Raw genomic sequence first — 20708 nt, forward strand, 5'->3', positions numbered from 1 at the left:
GTCTTTCTAAATTTACACTGAAATGAAGAGGAAGAGTATCAGATAGGGTCTAACAGAGACAGGAGAAAGTAAAAGACTGCATGACCTGGCCTCCTCAACTCTTCTGCAGTTGCTAATTGGGCAACATGCCAAATAGGGATCATGTGACCTACTAACCAATGAGAGCCTTAGATATGAACCACAGAGACAGGCCCAGCTGTAGCAACATCCCTCATAAATTAGCTAGCAAAAACAAAAACAAAACAAAAAAAAGAGATCACTGGCCTGAAATAAACAACTTCTTGGCCTGAGCTAAGGTGTTTGTTGTTGTATGACTGGGTATTGCTTTGATTAAACCCAAAACTATAAATATTCCATTAACAAAGGCTATCGATCGTAAATGACATCTCAACTGTAAGTCTCAGCTGAATATCCTATTAAGACGAAAGCTGTGATACCAAAGCACAACATCCCCAGCAGAGCTAAGCAGCTGAATGTTTGACATCAATACACACACGCACATACACAGAGTGAAGTGGCAGCACTTGCTGGGCAGGATGAAACACATAGCTGGGCTCACTTCATGTGCCTTTAATCAAACTCTCCTGAGGAAAGAAAAAAAAGTCTAATCATTTCCACTCTACAACAACACCAGGCCTGCCAGCCATAACGATGTGCAGTCCGTTAACGACAAAATTACATAACGGAGAGCAAGCGACGACTGTAAGGTATTAAACGTTTTTCCACTTATCAGTGTGAGCCATGATGGGACGCCTCTTTAATGGAATAGTGAGAGTGTCCTCTGTTAATAATGTTGTTTTAACAGCCAGATTTAATAAGCACAGACAGTCTCAGCAATATCAACTTGCATTGACATCTTAAAGTGCTACAATAAAATAAATATTTTATCTCCTAAATTATTAAAGATGACTGTACTGGGTATGGAGAGCATTTTGTTCTGAGAAATGAGTATGGATCTGAAATTGCAGTCAGAAAGTAAGTGGTAGTTACTAAGCACTACACAGAAGCCCAGTGGAGCTGCTTCCTTCCCAAAGGACTAAAGCTTGACCCTCAAAGGTCCAAAAAGTCACTTATGAGTTCAGTGGGGCCTTGAGTAGGGAGCATTTTAAGGTCAGTCCAAGAGCAGTTGGTGAGCAAGGCTTACAAGTGACTCACTGTGTTATTTTGTGTAATAACGGTGTCCATGATGCTCACAAGGCTGCAAGGCAATGGATCAAAAGAATGGAATTGCAACTGATCAAAAGATGCTGAATGTGTATGTGTATGTGTGTGTATGTGTGTGTGTGTGTGTGTGTGAGAGAGAGAGAGAGAGAGAGAGAGAGACAGACAAAGACAGAGACAGAGACAGCAAAGTAGAGGTCAGAGGAAACCACAGCAGGGTGAACTCTGCAGAACAAAGTGTCAGTAAACTCCAGCCCGCACCCACAGGCATGGAGGGGAACTGACCTATATTTTACAGATTTTAGCATAACATCCAATTACAGCCCTCAGTATGTTCTCTAAAATAACACAGTAGGAGAAAAAGACACACAACACAGCAAGACTCAGATGGAAACAGACATTTGGAAATAGAGAGAAGCTGAGAGACACTGACCATGTGTGTATATGTGTGTGGGAGAAAGAGAGAAACAGAGAGAGAGGAGGGAGAGAGAGAGAGAGAGAGAGAGAGAGAGAGAGAGAGAGAGAGAGAGAGAGAGAGAGCATTGTAGCTCAACTTGAAAAAAAGTTTAAAAAATAGTTTTTGTAACTGCTTTCATGACAATGAGAAATAACTTTGTTCCTTATTGGTCTTAAGGTCAGTTCTCACTGTTTCTTAAGGTTAGACCTTTACTTAGTGGTAAGTCTAATTTAAAAAGCTGTAGTGATATGTATGACTGCTCACAGCTGAGTTCATAATCCAACATTATGGATCCACTATGGATCCTGTCAGTCACATTAGGTTGACAACACATATCACAGCATTGTTTTTCACAGAGACATTCTATTCTTTCCCTAGGTTAGGATGACTATGCCATCAAATAAGCTGCAGGTTCATTTCTTCATGTAGTTGCTATATAATTTCCAAATTACACACACACACACACACACACACAGAGGGAGAGGGAGAGAGAGAAAGAGAGAGAGAGATAGAGAGAGAGAGAGAGAGAGAGAGAGAGGGCGAGAGAAAGTGGGAAAATGCACAGTGGCCTGTATAAAAGTTCTGATCCGCTCGCGATTTCCCGGCAGTTCAAGTGTAACTTTGTAAAGGAATGGTACAGATGTTTGAGGGGTATAACGGGCACTGCTAAAATCTCACTTCCACCTGTCGTGTTGACAAGAGCAACAAAGTGCCATAGCGCTGACAACTGAGCTCTCGAACCTATTAGCTTAATGTGCTTCTAATAAAAACAAAATCCCGAGACGGAAAAATAACAATAAATAAGTTAACAAATGTCATGTGGACGTTTTCCTTTATCTCGGGTGAGAAGTTTTCAGATGGGAACAGCTCTGTATGTTCAACTTCGCGAGCTGACTGCTTAATTCCGGCAAAAGGCTCACAACAGAAATAAACTATATTGGAACAGGGTGTTGAAAAAATAAATAGCTCGTACTTTTCCAGAATAAGCTGAAATAATATTTAAACCTGTAAAGTGCTGGCAAAAAAAAAGGAAAACGAAACACACTCTACCTTGTGCGGGGCTCTGAGAAGTCTGTGCACCCCGGCGATTTGGTTAATCAGCGGGATGTCCTCCCTGAAAGTGTAATGTGGTGGTCTGGTCGGTTCAGGGAAATTTGTACTGTTGAATGGATCGGTGTCATCTAAAAACTGAACCCTGCAAACAAACGAGGCCATGGTGTATCCATGCAAGTAGTACCGAAGAGGGGGTAACCCGTTTAATGATTAAATCCGTCGCTTAGCGCTCTCCTCCTCTGTAACAACAACAAAGCCAGCAGCAGGTTGCCAACCTCTAACTGCTTGCTGCAACTACTACTAAATAGTTAAATAGTGTCTCCTTTTTATAAGCGCGAGGTAGGTAAAAGTAAGGATGGAGAAAGACAGCGACTAGTATTCCGACACTCTCCGTTTAGCTCTGCGTTCTTTGCTCTCCTTGGGCCACTACTGCGTCGCTGTTTCTGGGAGGGCAGGTGTCCAATGACAGCAAGGTGCTCTGAGAGACTGCTGCAGCCGGGACAGCCGGTCTCGGCATCTGAGACTCAACCAGCGTTCCCGACCAGCTTAAAGGCTTTGCCGTATCTGCAGCAAGAAGAGGATACAGTTCAGTCACTAACAAAGAGCTCCCTCCTGTGGAAAGAATTATTGACGCATAGTCGCCACTCACTTCAATTACCTTGTCAAAATAATTGTCCCATTCTCACAGTTAACGAGCTAGTCACATGCTGTGCCGCCTAAAATAGGTGGTTTACATCCTCACCAGGCTCCGGTGCACCTACCAAACGCACAGTTGCAACGTATAAACTCTTAAAATAAATAAAGCATTAGGAGATGCAAATTGTTAGATGTCATCAGAAACCACTCGACATTTCACCCTCACCAACACATCTTGCAGGTTCTTGCACAGCAGGGTGGCTCATCAACCTTAAAGTGACATAGCCAAAATATTCCTTGTATAGGCACTCCAATACTTATAAGATTAAAAACCTTTTGGGAAATGTCATTTTACAAAATAATAAAGAAGGAAAATTTTTTAGTAGGCTGCGTCCTAAACGAATATGAAGATCTGAGTATGACCACTAGGGGACAACAGTGTACTACCGTTTAAAAACCGCTAATCAGTTGATTTTGCAAAGCGGCCCTAAGGACATATAAGTAGCATCGCCTTCAGTTTCTTATGATTGATCGAAAATATTTGATAATCACACTAATTATATAATATTGCTATATACTCTACCCTTTCCATTGTGATGTATTGTAACATTGCACATAGTGTGTCATAATAAATTATATATCATGTGTAACAACTATGTGTGTGTGTATATATATATATATATATACATATATATACACACACACACACATAGTTGTTACACACTATATCTAATTATATATATCTATATTTCCATTTCATTTTAGTGAACCTAGACACACTTTAATCATATAATACTACAATGCAGTGCTATCACATCATAAAATAATCATTAAGCCAACAACCATCCACTACCTTTGTCTTTGTCTTTACTGTAACCTAGCAGCCACCCATGAAAGTGAGGATTGCAGCTCTCCTCCTCACCTACTCATCACCTGAACAATGAACTTATTGGGCAATACTCAGTACAAGCAGTTTCACAACGTTTCACAATTTCACATCTATCTATCTGTCTGTCTATCTATCTATCTGTCTATCTATCTATCTATCTATAGATTTTCTTCTACAACCATGTTATGTAAATAGAGTACATGAAATGTAACCTTAATAAATATGTACAAATAAATGTAGACTGAGTTTATTATTATCTCTCATGTGCCATTATGAGGGTCAATATGATATGTTATATGATAGCACTGTGATGAAAAGTGAAGCAATCTCTGCGCAGAAGGTGCAGATACATCCCTTGGTTATAATATACAGTGTATGCAATTCAAATCAGTCTCCAGGGTTTGTTTATCTGCGGAATAAATCACAAAATAAAGACAAAAAAAAAAAGAACCCAACATTTTCGGATGTGATTGCAGTGGTATGTGGGTATTATTTCAAAGAATCCCCATAGTCGGGGAGAAATTCCCGAATGTTGATTTATGGAGTCACGTATGTCCCAAACTTGAATGTGAATTGTAAAGGGGGAAAAAATGTATGTCAATGACATATTTGTGCGAGGCACAGATGTACTGGTTCTGTCACGAGGATTTGATCCACAGTCGCATGCCAACATGCAAAGTTTAAGGTTTTGAACTTTGTGGGCCCACATAACGCTTTGGGTCAAAAGATCTAAGTATTGCCAATGCCCCATATTCTATGAGCAAAGTAATGTTGTTGGTGTAATGTTGTAGCCTTTTAAAAATTTTAAAGCTAATAAATCATGCATATTGACTGAAATTGCATATTGTGTGTGTGTGTGTGCTTGTGTGTGTGTGTGTGTGTGTGTGTGTGTGTGTGTGTGTGTGACAGGGTTTAAAGTTTATTTTACAACAAGATGGTGTATTAGAGTAATTATAAACATGCACTTCCTCAATCTGGCTTTAAGGATGTGAGCTGATGAAGTCCACCCTATCATAACAAGTTTAACCCGTGTAACCTCTGAAATGATGATGCTCTTTTGAGAAATGTTATTGTCACTTACAAGGACATCACGTTATCATGGCCCATTGCTTTGACTCTGATGTTAGATCACTATCAGCTTACATTAGTCATGCATCATGAGAGAGCTAGACTGGACGAAGGCTTCATTTTCTGCATTACTTATCTCTCCAGTAGATTATGATATGCATTAACACCAATCTCTGAACAAGAATAGAAAGTGTACCCTGATAATTTGTCAATGATTGTTTAATGACTTTTTTGTTATGATATCTATGTCTCCTCCCTTTTTCTATTGATTCGATGTTCAGGCCCACCAAGGTGTGTGAAGAGGTTCTTTGTGCCAAAGGTCAGTGGACGAATGCATATTTACTTTAAGTGAGAGTGTTCGTGTCACACACCTGCCACCTCCCTCCTATCTTCAAGCGAAGAGGTGATACTGCAGATATGAAGCTGAAGCTGAAGCTGCCTAACCCAGGCCTGGATGACAGGATCCAGTCTTATGAAGAGCTAGAGAAGCTGGAGACAGAGGAAGCAGGAGACAGGCCTCAATGGGACAACAAAGTCCAGTACATGCTCACCTGCGTGGGCTTCTGTGTCGGGCTTGGCAACGTCTGGAGGTTCCCTTACCTGTGTCAGAGCCATGGGGGAGGTAGGATGGGATGAAAGACTAACCTGAGTGTCAGGCAGAAGTTTTACAATTTATTAACCATTAAAGTATGTAATTTAAGTTAAACAGTCCATTTTTTGTTTGTTTAAAGTAGTTTTTACTTGACTACAGGTAAAACAGTATTATTGTATTTGACCACTAAAGTATTATTTTACTTATTTACAAATGTAATTGTATTTGTATTGCCATGGACTGTAGGTAAACACAAGTGATTTGATATTTTAATGGAGAGCATGTTGAGCGTATTTTTGTGCTTAAAGATATTTATGACATAGTCTATGCAGGCGTTACATCCAGCAAGAATCTAAATTTCATACAGGCACTATTCTCCATTCAAAAACACTCCATCTGCATGCTGCTCCATAAATCAGATGACGAGTGGACAAAGACCAGACCAATGTAATGTAGAAAATACAAATTAAATTAACCATCATCAGGTCAGCCCAGAGACTGAAAGGGATCTTGTTTAACCTTTGGGTGGTGTTCTTTCCTTTGTTACTCACCCAATGTTAGTGGGTCTGGTGGACCCACAACATTATTGTTTTTTAAAACAATACAGCCATAGAATTTATGTACAAATTCTTATCAGATGTTGACTTCATGTCAGTTACATGAAAAATAGACAGCGTATATGGTTAATATTTACCATTTACCTCTGGTAGATCACATTTATCAGTAAAAGTGCTATTCGTCTTTTGTGATAAAATGTGAATTTACTGGTCCTGGGGCTGGCAGCTCAATCTCATCTTCTTCTGAACTGATTGAAACGTGATAGAAACATGATCCTCATATTCTGCAAACTCTTCATCTTCATCTTCCAAAGCTTCTCTCTCTCCTCGACAATCATTTCTTTACTTGTTTTCACCTACGATTGCCCCACTTTTATTACCCTCGGGTCCAGTGAACCCAAACACCAAATGTGTAATATAAATGTGCACAGAGTGCACTCAGTGAAAATGTGTTCTTTTACATATTCTTCACGGAAAATGAGCCGAGGCCAATGAGTCTCAAGTTGAAAAAATAATTCATTGTATAATTTTTCTTTTAGTAAACACTGAATTGGGTCCGACAGACCAGAACACCACACGAGGGTTTTAACCATGAACAAGGAAAGAAAGGATGACATTACATGATGTCATAACTTTCTCTCCTACGCCTCTTTTGTTTTGACCACTGCTGACATGCTGATACAGAAAGGACGGGCTATTGCTTTTTTCTGGTGTGTAGAGAGTCTTTGGTTCCAAGGACTTTTTGGTTCCTGGGCTCCTAAGCACATCATCAGATCTAACCTTGACATACTGTAATAAAATAAAATGAGTGAGAGAATAGAAAATGACAGTGACATGAAGCACTTCTGCTGAAGTGAAAAAGACCATATCTAAGACGTTTTGTCCAGAATGGTGACTTCACCTCGTAGAAATAAAACAAAACCTTGGGAAAGCATCTCAGTTATAGCACAGACTCATTCCGTGTTGGCACATTACGTAAACCCCATAACACTCTTATCACAGTAGGACCATATCTTTACCCTGGGTTAGGGTCAAGTGAACTTTGAGTGTGGAACTACTGTTGGGAATTTTAGCATTAGAGTTGTGTGGGTTTCAGTGTTTATCACATTACTTGCAATATTGCGTTTCATGGATATACAAACATGGTGAGTCTGTGGTGAGGATATTAAAAATTATTGACAGAAGAGTACATAAGCACGGAAAAATGAACCTCATGGCTGCTTGATAGCCGCTGATAGACTTTACTGGCTCCCAAAGCATAGGTCTTGAATTTAAAACGACCTTGAAAATTTAAAAATGTAAATGTTTAAAAAGTCAATAAAGCGATCTTTAACCTTAAAAATTGGACTGGCCTTCAGTTTCTGGAGGCATTTATGATTATATTATCTCCACAGAATGTCAAAGTGTAGCATAACTGAGGGGTTAAGCAAATGGATCAATTTAGTATGACAATGCAAATCTAACCCAATAGCTGCAACAGGAGATATCAGTCAGGAACAGCCCAATCTCCCAACCGAATCATGTCACGTGTCAATTTCTCTTAGTCCCTTAAGCGAAAGACTACACTCAGGTGATGTTTAAGTCATTTAATTATCTATTCATGTGGGCTGCTATCACAGGATGGACTTTCAGCAGCCCCAGCTTTCGATGTTCAGAATGAGATCAGATAAGGATGTTACGTCGAACGGTTAAACATCAACCATTTTGTGATATGGGGTTGTTTTTGCTGTATTGAGATACTTATCAAGTCATTTATGACATGTGGAAATGCAACTGTTTTGTGCCTGCTTTTATTCTTTCCTGTCCAAGCTCTCAGATGAAACATTATGGACCAGATTGTATACTGGTTGGCACAGTGGCCATGTTTTGGACATTTGCCAATGTTGCCTGTGACACAGGACTGAAACTATAATTATGAAGCCAGCATAAATTATCCACTATATGCCATTTTCTGTTCTCTAAACTGGTCAAAATGCATCCGAAGTATTATTATGACGTGATGATGTTTCTTATATGTCGCCATACATGATTAACCAGATCACTAGAGGTAATACGAATTCCAGCTATATCAATGTATCAATGGGTTTTTTGTTAACAGGTGCATTTATGATCCCGTTCTTGATTCTATTGGTTCTGGAGGGCATCCCTCTGCTTCATCTGGAGTTTGCCATTGGTCAGAGACTTCGGAGGGGCAGTGTGGGAGTGTGGACTGCAATTAGTCCCTACTTAGGTGGAGTCGGTGGGTATCACAGCTTTACCAGAATCAGCAGCTTAATAGGATTGGTACATTATGCTTGCGGTCAACATGATTCGGCATACACACGTCAAGTCAAGTCAGGTAGAACTTTATTGTCTTCTTGGCCGTATACAGTACAGCACACAGCAGAGACAAAATGATGTCCTCCTTGGACCACAACATAAACCAACAGCAGCACATTCAGTCAGAGAGTCTGAATGTGCTAAATAGGATCATTAAATACACTTTGTTAAAATGAAGGACTGTGCTAAAAATATAGAAAACATTACACTGGAAGGACTATATAACTGGGGGGACACAGTGTATTGAATGTAAATGTAGAACAAAACTATTGTAACATACTATTGTAAAATACTATTGTTAAAATAATATGTAAACGGTATGAATCTGTACAAACAGACAGAGAGTGCAATATGAATACGTGCTTAGATCAACCAGCCATAGTACACGTGTGTTAAATATTGGCAGCTTTTATAAAAGTGTGTGCGAATTGCCTTTTAATTGTCCAATAAAATGGTTGTGCAAGTGGGGAGGTGCATAGGAGTTGGTATTGATCCCAGGGGAGGAGGGATGATATAAATCTAGAACGGGGGGGTTAAGGGTTGGCATGTGTCCAGAGGGGGGTGGGGGGCTGGGTGTGTACAACAGAGTCCAGGGAGGCTGCAGAACCTTCTCCCAGATGAGAGGGGGGTGAACATTCCATGGGAGGGGTGGGAAGAGTCAGCCAAACAGACTATTGCAAGCAATTTAAAAGATATGCTAGTTGGAAAAATCAAGCAAATCCAACCAAAATAGATTAATGATCCAAAATCCATTTGTTTCCTGCAGGTATTGCTTCCATGCTGGTCTCCTTTATGGTGGGAACGTATTACAATACCATTATTGCCTGGGTAATGTGGTACTTTTTCAACTCGTTTCAAGAACCCCTGCCTTGGAGCCAGTGTCCTATCAACAGCAACAAAACAGGTACTAGGGACAAGTTTGTTACTTCAGGATGTAACTCTAGTTGCTCCTCATTTTAAGTATGTGTTTTTTGCTATGAGTGTTGTGATAAAAAAAAAAAAAAATTATATTCCCCACAGGACCAGTGTCAGAGTGTGCTCGTAGTTCTCCAGTAGATTATTTCTGGTACAGAGAGACACTAAACACTTCAGCAGACATCGAGGAATCTGGTGGCCTCCAGTGGTGGATTGTTCTGTGTCTGGTCTGTGCCTGGTTGCTGCTGTATGTCTGCTGTCTTCGAGGCATTGAGACAACAGGCAAAGTAGGACACTTATCCATACTATTATATTTAGTGATAAAGAGTTCAAAGTCAACTTCCAGAGACATACAAACTTTTCATCCTCATACTCAATCTCCACTCTCAGGCAGTATATGTTACATCCACTCTGCCGTACTTGGTTCTCACCATCTTCCTGATCAGAGGTTTGACCCTTAAAGGATCTGTGAATGGAATCAAATTCCTTTTCACTCCAGATGTGAGTCCTGCCCCTCGCCTTTCTCTTTTTCTGTTTTTTTTATAAACGGACAATCGGCTCAGTTGTACACCTCCAGTTTTGTCTAATATGATGTTCCTTTGGGTTCCTGCAGCTAAATGAATTGCTGAATCCTTCCACTTGGCTGGATGCTGGTGCGCAAGTGTTCTACTCTTTCTCTCTGGCCTTTGGCGGGCTCATCTCCTTCTCCAGCTACAACTCTGTTCAGTGAGTACCTGGGAAATTTCTAAGCTCTCTAAGGGACAGTGCATGTCAGTATCTACTTCCTTATCTTTAGACATATTTAGATCTATGAAATCATGTAAAAATGCATAGTTATTGTTATCACATTTTCCCAGTCAACACATTCTCAATACTGACTAACTTGTTGCTGGACTGCAACTCAGACAAACACCACAACTGTCAAGTTCTCCTGAATGCATTATCTACATTGAACCAGGCCTGAGGGATTTACACTTACATTTGCATGCGGGCATGTTCACATGAATATTATCATACCATAAATGTAGTTAGGTCATAACTGAAAATATTGCATTTTTATTTCAGCAACAACTGTGAACAGGATGCTGTGATAATCTCGGTGATCAATGGCTTCACCTCTGTTTATTCAGCAATTGTCATATACTCCATTATTGGCTTCAGGGCAACAGAGAGATTTGACGACTGTCTGAGTGGGTATGTATTTCAATATCGTCGGAAATTAAAAAAAAAAAAAATCTGATGAGATGTGATCATTATATTTAAGTTAGAATTTTTAGATTCAGTTTAATTATATATGTCATGGCATTTTCAACCACACATCTCCACATTATCTCTCAGGAACATCTTGGCTCTCCTGAATGCTTTTGATCTTCCTGAGGGAAACATCACAGAGAGTAATTATGATGAGAGCCTCAAAAGTCTGAACAGCACATCTCCAGACATCATTCAGGGATTAAACCTGAAGACCTGTGACATGCAATCATTCCTCAGTCAGGTCAGCATTTTAACACCATAGCTTACACTGTCACCTTTTATCTACTGAAATCTCTCCTGATGTAAACAAAAACTTAAAAATCCTGCAGGGTGTTGAAGGTACTGGTCTGGCCTTCATTGTGTTCACTGAGGCGATAACCAAGATGCCAATATCCCCGCTTTGGTCGGTGCTCTTCTTCATCATGCTCTTCTGTCTGGGATTGTCCACCATGTTTGGTTCCATAGAGGGGGTGGTGGTGCCCTTGCAAGATTTGAAAATCTTCCCAAAAAGATGGCCCAAAGAAGTGATCACAGGTATACAAATGTATTAATAGCATCCCAAATAGTTCAGGTTGAGCTTAATACTTCACTTCCACAATACTAGTTAACATCAATGCAAAATAACTTCTGTGTGTACGTCCTTTTTATTTTTTAGGACTGGTTTGTCTCGTCTCCTGTGGCATCGCTCTCATCTTTTCTCTGCGATCTGGAGACTACTGGCTGGCCTTGTTTAACAATTTCGCTGGGTCAATCCCCTTGTTGATAATTGCATTTTGTGAGATGATTGCTGTGGCTTACATTTACGGAATGGATAGGTATGGTTAGTCATTATCATGCATTATAAGACAAGGACGACAAACAGTTACTGTTGTGGATGTCAGTGAAACATTTTCTGTTCTCTGTGTTCCAGGTTTAATAAGGACATTGAATTTATGATTGGTCACAAGCCCAACATCTTCTGGCAGGCCACCTGGAGGGTGATCAGTCCCCTTGTCGTTTTTGTCATCTTTGTCTTCTACCTTATCACCACTATTGGTACAGATCTCACCTACATCGCTTGGAATCCTGAATCGGTATGTTTCACGACTTCAGTCAAATTTTTAGAGAAGATACACAAAGATAAAACACATGACATTTACTGTACAGCATCATCTTAAACACTTCTAAGTGTTATCTGTATAAGTTTCTAGGCATAGAAAGACTATTCTGATATTCTGCATCTTTGTTCTTTACCAGATAAATTTCCCAGTGCTTGAGAAACTGTTATATCCCCAATGGATCTCTGCTATCATTTTCATCCTGGCTGGAGTTCCTGCCCTATTTATTCCCGTCATGGCTATCTACGAACTTATCCGAAAATGCTGCTGCAAGAAGGAAACTCACTACAAATCAGATGAAGTGAACACTATTTCTGCACGAATACACATGTATGAGGAACATAAAAATTCTTAAATTACTGTTAGGAGGCTCAACATCACATGCATACAATAATAACGACTATGATATACAGTGAAAAAAGTGAATATGTAAATACTGTATATTATTTGTGTGTTTGTTGTTACCATTGATTGCTCTGTCAGAGTTATGGGATGAATTACTAGCTGAGCTAAGTGAAAAGTTATACCATTGTAAAGTACTGATGTTTGGTCAAATAGAAACATTTATGGAGGGACTGCCTCATTCCATATGAGAAGAATGTGCATCTTTCTTGATCAAAATTAGCTCTGAAGCACTTAAATGTACATATTCTTTTTAACAGAGCTTGTAGAATTTGTAGAATTTATATTGAAACATGAGTGTAGTAATTGTAAGAAGCACTGGACTGTTTCCCAAGCGTTTTCCAGTATCAAAATACAGCCATCTCAAATATGATCATACTGATACAAATTCATAATTTCTGAAGGAAATGTATCCAGTTTTGCCAAACTGCTCCTATGTAAATGAGGCCCGCACTGGTTTCATACCAATAAATGGTCCAAATGGTATTTATGATTTAAATATTTGAAATCTTGTTCACGGAGTGTGTAAATTAGGAAGCATATGTGTATATGAGCAAATTCCATGCCAGTATATCATTTAATATGATATTTCATATTGTCCTAATTTTACAATTTTGTGTAATTACGTGATGCTCTTATCCAGTAAAATTTTATCCAGCATAATTTACAACTGTTACTTTACTATAAGCAACATGGGAGTTATCGTTCTTGGGGGCACCCCAGTAATTTGCTGTTATACTTGGAATTTCACTGCACAATCCTCTAGTAACTAAGGCCATTACCTGATCACTATACCTGAGAAAACTAACAGTGATTCCTTGATTACTCCTTAGCCATCCTAAACCTTAGCCATCCTCTGTAATATTTTCAACAATGTAGTTTTGAAACAGAAAAATTTATAAGATAGACTTTCGTAAAAATTCTAATGAAGTGACATTTCAAATTATATTATTAAAACTACCTTCATGAAAACTCAATATGATTCCAGTGATTCCACTTAATGTGTAGACACTAAAATCCATGAGATTTTATTTTATATTATTTACTGGACCTGAGCACTGCATTTGACATTGGCTAATCAGTTGGGTCAAGTTGATAATTGCTTTTTGGTTTTAGGCTTCCATGTATGACAGCAGTAATATATAGCCAGTTAACTTAAGGATGTAATGTTGGCCTGCTTCTCATCTCTCTATGTGGGCTTCAATTCATCAATAACTATTCACACACATGGTCAGCTTCCATAATTTCAGTTGTGTCTAGTTGTTTCCTTAATCCACTGTCTTTTGTTAATTCTGATTAAAAGTCAATTTCAAATATATAAATTGTCACAGTAGTAGATAAATGCTTACATTATCCCTGAGGGAAATTAGGAATTTTCATTTAACCCATCTGTGAACACATACACTTGGAGCAGTGAGCACACACACACACACACCACTGCAGTGCAGTCGGGGGTTAGGTACCTTGCCCAAGGGCGCTTCACCTCCCTCAACTGAAGGTCCAGGGGAGCGAACCGGCAACCTTTCGGTCCCAAGCCCGCATCCTCTAGCCTTTAAGCCACGGCTGACCCACATAGATAACATAGGAATATGAACTAGAATGTCATTGCTCATGTCTTTGAAATTTTTTGTCTGCTCTAGCAACCCAGCATTCTAAAAATACTTTTCTCTTTCTTTTTTTTTTTTACCCTACCTCAGTAAGATTTGATGGTATCAACAGCTGTCAGGCTTTCATAGGGCACCACTAAGCATTAACTATTATCAACAGAAACTTACCTTATTCAGCTGCCTCATACTGCTGACAACACACAATAACTTACTCATTCAGATGAATCCACAGATAGCACGGGGCAACGTGCTAAAGGTCAGTATTTATACGGAAAAAACTAGCCTCCTCTACATGTACATGTACAGATGCAGACGGAACAGACACAGTGACACAGACACACAACCACAAACACCAAACCGGAGAAAGGAACATCAAGTGTTGATAACATACAGCTGCTATCTCTCCCTCGGCTGTAAGTGAACACCGATACCGCAACCATGAAACTGAAGCTGCCTAACCCTGGTCTGGATGGGAGAATAGCATCTCATGGAGAGCTGGAGAAGATGGAGACAGAGGAGGCAGGAGACAGGCCTCAGTGGGACAACAAAGCCCAGTACATGCTCACTTGTGTGGGCTTCTGTGTTGGACTAGGCAACGTCTGGAGGTTCCCTTACCTGTGTCAGAGCCACGGTGGAGGTAAGATGACCATGTGGCACCGTGACTGTTGTCATCTTTTATGAAATTAAGTCCGGTCAGATGTTCCTTGCTATGAGACCAAATACCTTGTAATGCAATAATCCCTTTTGTGTAAGTTTAAGGAGAAAAAATTGTTCAACTTATTTAATTCATATTTTTATATCAAATATGTCACTGTATATGGATACACACAAATTTAATTATCACTCAACAAAAGCGCTATATTTTAAAGAGCATAAAACATAAATATCTAAAATATCTTACAATTCATGAACAGAGTGAGGCATTGAGACTCACCGAGTCAAATTAAAAATGAGCTGAAATAATTATTTGACTCTTTTAGAGATTCTGAACCATGCTGAAACTTTAAGAAAACAGAATTTTGAACAATAGCTCTATCAAATGCATCTTTGTAAAAATTATTTCTAATAGTCACTTATGTATATTACATAAAAATCTTCCTGTGAGGATAAGTACATGAAAAATTTCATAAGTAAATATAATTAGGTAATATTTATATGTTTTTATGCTGGTCACTTCGTATATTAATAAAACAAGAACAATCAAAAACTGAAATGATTGCTATCTAAACTACTATCCTTATTTTCACTTATCTGTTTTTTGTTTTGTCTTCTGTTTTTTTGTTTTTTTGTTTGTTTGGTTGGTTGTTTTTTTTGTTTTTTGTTTTTTGCTTGTTTGTTTGCTTTTTAAGACAAAAGCAAGGGTATTGCGTTGCCTGATAAGTAACCTTGTTTTCTCAGGTGCATTCATGATTCCTTTTCTGATTCTATTGGTTCTGGAGGGGATTCCACTGCTCCACCTGGAGTTTGCCATTGGTCAGAGACTGAGGAAGGGGAGTGTGGGCGTGTGGAGATCCATTAGTCCTTACCTCACCGGTGTAGGCAAGTGGTACTATGAGTTATTCAGTAACACAGTGGAATTACTCTTGGATTGTGATATTTTGATATATTAACCTCAGAAATGTTCTCTTGGCATGCAGGGATTGCATCTCTGCTGGTCTCTTTTGTGGTGGGAATGTACTACAACACCATCATGGCCTGGGTGATGTGGTACTTTTTTAACTCTTTCCAGGACCCTCTGCCTTGGAGTCAATGCCCCATCAATGAGAACAGGACAGGTATGCTCTGGATATCTAGACTTTTGACAGTGAACTACATTTTGTGAACCTTTACTTGTCTCATTAACTGTCAAATGATGGGAATGTGGAAATCATTTTTGCATGAGCCGTTTATGTGTCTGTGCTCGGCAGGCCCGGTGTCAGAGTGTGCCCGCAGCTCTCCCGTGGATTACTTCTGGTACAGGGAAACACTAAACACCTCACCCGACATTGCGGACTCAGGTGGATTGCAGTGGTGGCTGGTTCTGTGTCTCTTCTGTGCGTGGATTGTCCTCTACGTTTGCTGCATCCGAGGGATTGAGACCACAGGAAAAGTAAGAAAGTTCATTTAATTGCTTAACGAAAAATGGTGTCAGTGGTTAAAGTGTTATCAAGCGTTCCTAACAGGCATTTCCTCTTTTTCTAGGCTGTTTATGTAACTTCAACATTGCCTTATGTTGTTCTCACTATCTTCCTGATAAGAGGATTGACTCTCAAAGGCTCTCTGAATGGAATAAAGTTCCTCTTCACCCCAGATGTATGTGCCTCTTTATTAACTCCAGTTCCATACCTGTATTCCTATTAAGCTTCAAGTAAGTTGATGAATGTTTCAAATGGCGTTTCCTCTTGTTACTTTAGGTGAATGAACTGATGAACCCTTCTACTTGGCTAGATGCTGGTGCCCAAGTCCTGTTTTCCTTCTCTCTGGCTTTTGGAGGTCTCATTTCATTCTCCAGTTACAACTCTGTGCAGTAAGTGCAGTAAACAGAACAATAGTCATTCACAGAAAAAGTTACAAATTTTACATAAACCCAGACTTATGATTCTTTTGCTCCACCAGCAACAACTGCGAGCAGGATGCAGTTATAATCTCAATAATCAATGGCCTCACATCTGTCTACTCTGCAACTGTCATCTATTCTATCATCGGTTTTAGAGCCACTCAGAAATATGATGAATGCCTTGAAAGGTAAGTGATTCTTTTGAGATCACAGTAAAATGAGAGGCAGATGGCAGCAGGAAAAATAACATCCACTGGTGAACAAGATGTCCTTTGACCAACAAGTGATTAGTCCCACTGCTCTAATTTTATTGACAGAAACATCCTAGATCTTCTAAATGCTTTTGATCTTCCTGAGGGAAACATCACAGAGAGTAATTATGATGAGAGCCTCCAAAGTCTGAACAGCACATTTCCAGACATCATTCAGGGATTAAACCTGAAGACCTGTGACATGCAATCGTTCCTCAGTCAGGTCAGCATTTTAACACCATAGCTTACACTGTCACCTTTTATCTACTGAAATCTCTCCTGATGTAAACAAAAACTTACATATCCTGCAGGGTGTTGAAGGTACTGGTCTGGCCTTCATTGTGTTCACTGAGGCTATAACCAAGATGCCAATATCCCCACTTTGGTCGGTGCTCTTCTTCATCATGCTGTTTTGTCTGGGATTGTCCACCATGTTTGGAAACATTGAGGGGGTGGTGGTGCCCTTGCAAGATCTCAACATCCTCCCCAGGAGATGGCCTAAAGAAGTTTTCACAGGTACGAGCCCAGCATCCATTCAGGGGTTTTTTTTCCACCCAGGAAAGATCAGCCTTCATTCTATGAAGTTAATGTTGCCAGTCCCTGTTACATAACAGACTCTCTCAAACAAAACATTACATTCACGTGGATGGCGATTTGGGAAGGACAAAATGAACTCCAGTTATATTTGTGTTGCAGGTCTCACATGTTTGGTCTCCTTCCTCATTGCACTCATATTTGTCCAGTCCTCTGGCAACTACTGGCTTGCCTTGTTTGATGGCTTTGCGGGCTCTATCCCCTTGTTGATAATTGCTTTCTGTGAGATGATTGCTGTGGCTTACGTCTACGGAATAGACAGGTGAGCCCATCCACTGGAAGAAACAAAACCCATAATGGCTTTCTTTATTAGACAATAAAAAGCAAACAACCATGTCTGACTACACAGACCCAGTGAAGCATCATACCTTGCTAATGCAATCATTACTCGATAAGAAAAATGGAAGTGACGCAACTCATTATATTCTACCTTTCACCCTGATAGGTTTAATAAGGACATTGAATTCATGATTGGACACAAGCCCAACATTTTCTGGCAGGTCACCTGGAGGGTTCTCAGCCCACTGATTATGCTTGTCATTCTCATCTTCTACTTTGTCACCACTATCAGCAAGAACCTCACATACATTGTCTGGGATCCTGATTCGGTAAAGTTTGGTCTACACTTCTTCTCTTTTCTTTTTTTTTTTGGGGGGGGGGTTGTTACTACTGCTATACTGTTAGTACTGTTACCACAAAGTAAAATACAGCACAAAGTTCTCATTAACTCATTAACCTAATCAGTTAATTTACGTAAAATCTAAAATCTAAATCACATTCGTATGGAAATTTTAGTATGCCTTCTCACTGGGACAGGTTGTTAGAATGCTGACATAAAATCCATTGTTAAAACACATTTTAAAATAATCATTTGCTGATGTGTTGGACTACAGGAAAGCTTCCCCAATCTGGCAGAGGTGACCTACCCAGGGTGGATCAGTGCAATCATTTTCATTCTGGCAGGAATCCCGAGCCTTGCCATTCCATGTGTCGCCTTGTTCAAGTTTGTCTGGAATCGCTGCTGCAAAAAAGAAAACAGACACAGTATAGACCATCTCAGCACTATATCTGACAAAGTTCCCATGAGTGTGAAAACGTCAATTTAATGATTGTTAATGAATGTTTTCCATTGTGTGCAATGAGGTTCAAACTATGGCTGCATTTGAACAGAGAAGATTTCTTGAATATGTAACTTTTAAAAAGTATATTTCATAGGCTATGATGAAATTGTAACTTTTGATTATTTAAGAGGAAGGTGTTGCCAGTGTGCTTAACCTAAAATAATTGAAGATAAACCTTAGAAAATTGCATGGTTTGCCATGCTTGTAGCATTTAGCATCCCCTCTTACAATACAGAGGCTCAAGAGAGACTACCTCTTCCACTGTTCTTTTTCAGGCTAACAGAGATTTCCCAATGAATTTTCCGGTTAATTGACTGAAAATAGTATGACACTTAATCAGCCAGCATGAGCCACCTCCTGATGTGAGGTGATAACACAAAGATCACATTTTCACCCCCCCCCCCTTTTTTTTTAAATCCTCCAGAAGTCTTTGCGTAATATGAGGTTAACACAAGGAAACGCAAGAGACACAGGATTTTTTAGGTTGATAATTAACTGGGCCTTTCACTGACACTGAATATTTCGTTAGTGATTTGGACTGTTTTATGGTGTCTGACTTTTCTATCTTGCCAGTTGACAAGCATGTCTTGCTTGGGGCTCTATATTCTTATTTATCAATTTTTAGGTGTAGGTTTCATAACCTATCGTTTAACTGATCGACTTCCGTTCAGATGACATATGTGTTATTTATTTTAATATGCTTAACGGGGGTGGGGCTAACATGGCTTAATGTGCCAAAACAACGATCTAAGGAAACCATATTTCTCAAAAACTTCACACACTATCTACTGCCAAAAGAAGAAAACATACTACAAATACAAAAAAAAATTTTTTTTTTACTCTGTTTTCCTCTCAATAAAGAGGAAAATAGCTTAAAGTCGCTTGTACTCAAATCAAGGAATATCACTCACACTTTACTTGCCATAAACATTGTATACTGCCAAAAATGTGACCTCGTTATCTAAAGATAGTGCGGCACATCTTACGTTAAGCTTTTTCCACATGGCAAATCTGTGCAGTGAGGGTTAGCAACGTTTTGTAGATAATTGCCGAGTTAAACATTACCATGGTAACATGCTGATGGATGTCAAACTCGAAATCAAAAATACTGAAAACCGTTGTTAACAAGCGTTATATCATCCCATCATTTAAGAGATACTTTGTCTTAACGTTGATTGGTGTGATCTGTAAATGACGGACACTTCAGATGTACAGTCAAATGTACCTGTTTGCTATGTGGCTGTGTCTAACAAGAATTGCAAGGTGAGATCACCAGTGTAAGCGCACAAGTGTAAATGTATGCCTTTGATAAGTATTAATGTGGTGTGACATCACCGGATATTACTCTGTTTTGTGGACTGTTTTAATTTGGATGGTTTGTTGTTATCGATGCTATTTTTTAAAACCTCTCTGATACAGAAGAAAATGTAGAAACAAATCCCAGTTTCAGAAGAAAAATATCAAATCAATAAAGTCACGTCCTGTTAAAAGACATGTTTTTGATTGATTCTGCATTGGCTATCTGGAAACCACAGCAAAATTCTGCCTTGAACAGTACCATAAACTAATCCTAATTTAGAATACACGTGTTCCTCTGGAGTAATTATTGTCGGTGTCCTTTGGTTATTGTGTAATATTGTCCCTCTGCGACTCACGGTAGTGGTAATGATTGACGGCTTTGGTGGCAGAGAAACGTTTCTAGATTAGTGAACATCAGTGTAAAAAAAAAATTTTAAAAAGTCTTTAACTGGGTCCATACCAGATGTCACACATGGATTTGACTGTGGTTTCATTCTTTGTCGCTGACGTTGAAAATTTTAAACTTTTTTTACATTTTTATACCCTCTGTTGTCTATTGATGACATATTAACTAAAGATATAGTCCCACGATTGGAACTTAATGTTCTTTCATTTCGCTAATATGTAATGAAGCTTTGACCGATTTCTTGCTTAGCTGACACAAATGAACCTGAGCGCCGACGGCTGCAGGAGCTGGGAGAGGGTAGTTAGTTCATACTTGTTTCAGAGTGAGAGACCTCTGTCACTGAACAGAAGTCTATAAATACTTTGGCTTCAAACATGGACTATTTTACACACAAAATGCTTGCCAACACTGCCATAAGCACAGACCCACACACAAACAAAGGAAATTAAAGTGACAGGGACAGAGAGGGAAGACACAAGTGGAAGGCAGCTACC

General features: G+C 39.3%; 3 protein-coding genes across 3 annotated transcripts in view; 2 read left to right on the top strand and 1 right to left on the bottom strand.

Annotated features, from left to right (window-relative positions):
- The window catches only part of fhod3a (formin homology 2 domain containing 3a), a 52771-nt gene extending 49938 nt beyond the window's left edge, over positions 1–2833 (bottom strand). Inside the window, exon 1 of the mRNA XM_030788652.1 lies at positions 2669–2833. Coding sequence (XP_030644512.1) covers positions 2669–2833 — 165 coding nt within the window. The remainder of the gene's footprint in view (positions 1–2668) is intronic.
- Positions 2834–3026: 193 nt separating this feature from the next.
- LOC115824931 (sodium-dependent neutral amino acid transporter B(0)AT1-like) lies at positions 3027–13302 on the top strand. Its single transcript, XM_030788653.1, has 14 exons — positions 3027–3039; positions 5776–5886; positions 8512–8652; positions 9499–9636; positions 9753–9934; positions 10038–10148; positions 10261–10373; positions 10713–10841; positions 10986–11142; positions 11231–11435; positions 11557–11716; positions 11812–11974; positions 12138–12261; positions 13280–13302. Exons 1-14 carry the CDS (start codon positions 3027–3029, stop codon positions 13300–13302), a joined length of 1770 nt encoding a protein of 589 aa, XP_030644513.1.
- Positions 13303–14445: 1143 nt separating this feature from the next.
- On the top strand, positions 14446–18494 carry LOC115825029 (sodium-dependent neutral amino acid transporter B(0)AT1-like). Its single transcript, XM_030788763.1, has 12 exons — positions 14446–14644; positions 15406–15546; positions 15645–15782; positions 15915–16096; positions 16189–16299; positions 16401–16513; positions 16603–16731; positions 16861–17017; positions 17106–17310; positions 17491–17650; positions 17834–17996; positions 18282–18494. Exons 1-12 carry the CDS (start codon positions 14446–14448, stop codon positions 18492–18494), a joined length of 1911 nt encoding a protein of 636 aa, XP_030644623.1.
- The last annotated feature ends 2214 nt before the right edge of the window (positions 18495–20708 follow it).

The sequence above is a fragment of the Chanos chanos genome, chromosome 12 (genome assembly GCF_902362185.1).
Source record: "Chanos chanos chromosome 12, fChaCha1.1, whole genome shotgun sequence".
In the NCBI taxonomy this organism is placed as follows: Eukaryota; Metazoa; Chordata; class Actinopteri; order Gonorynchiformes; family Chanidae; genus Chanos; species Chanos chanos.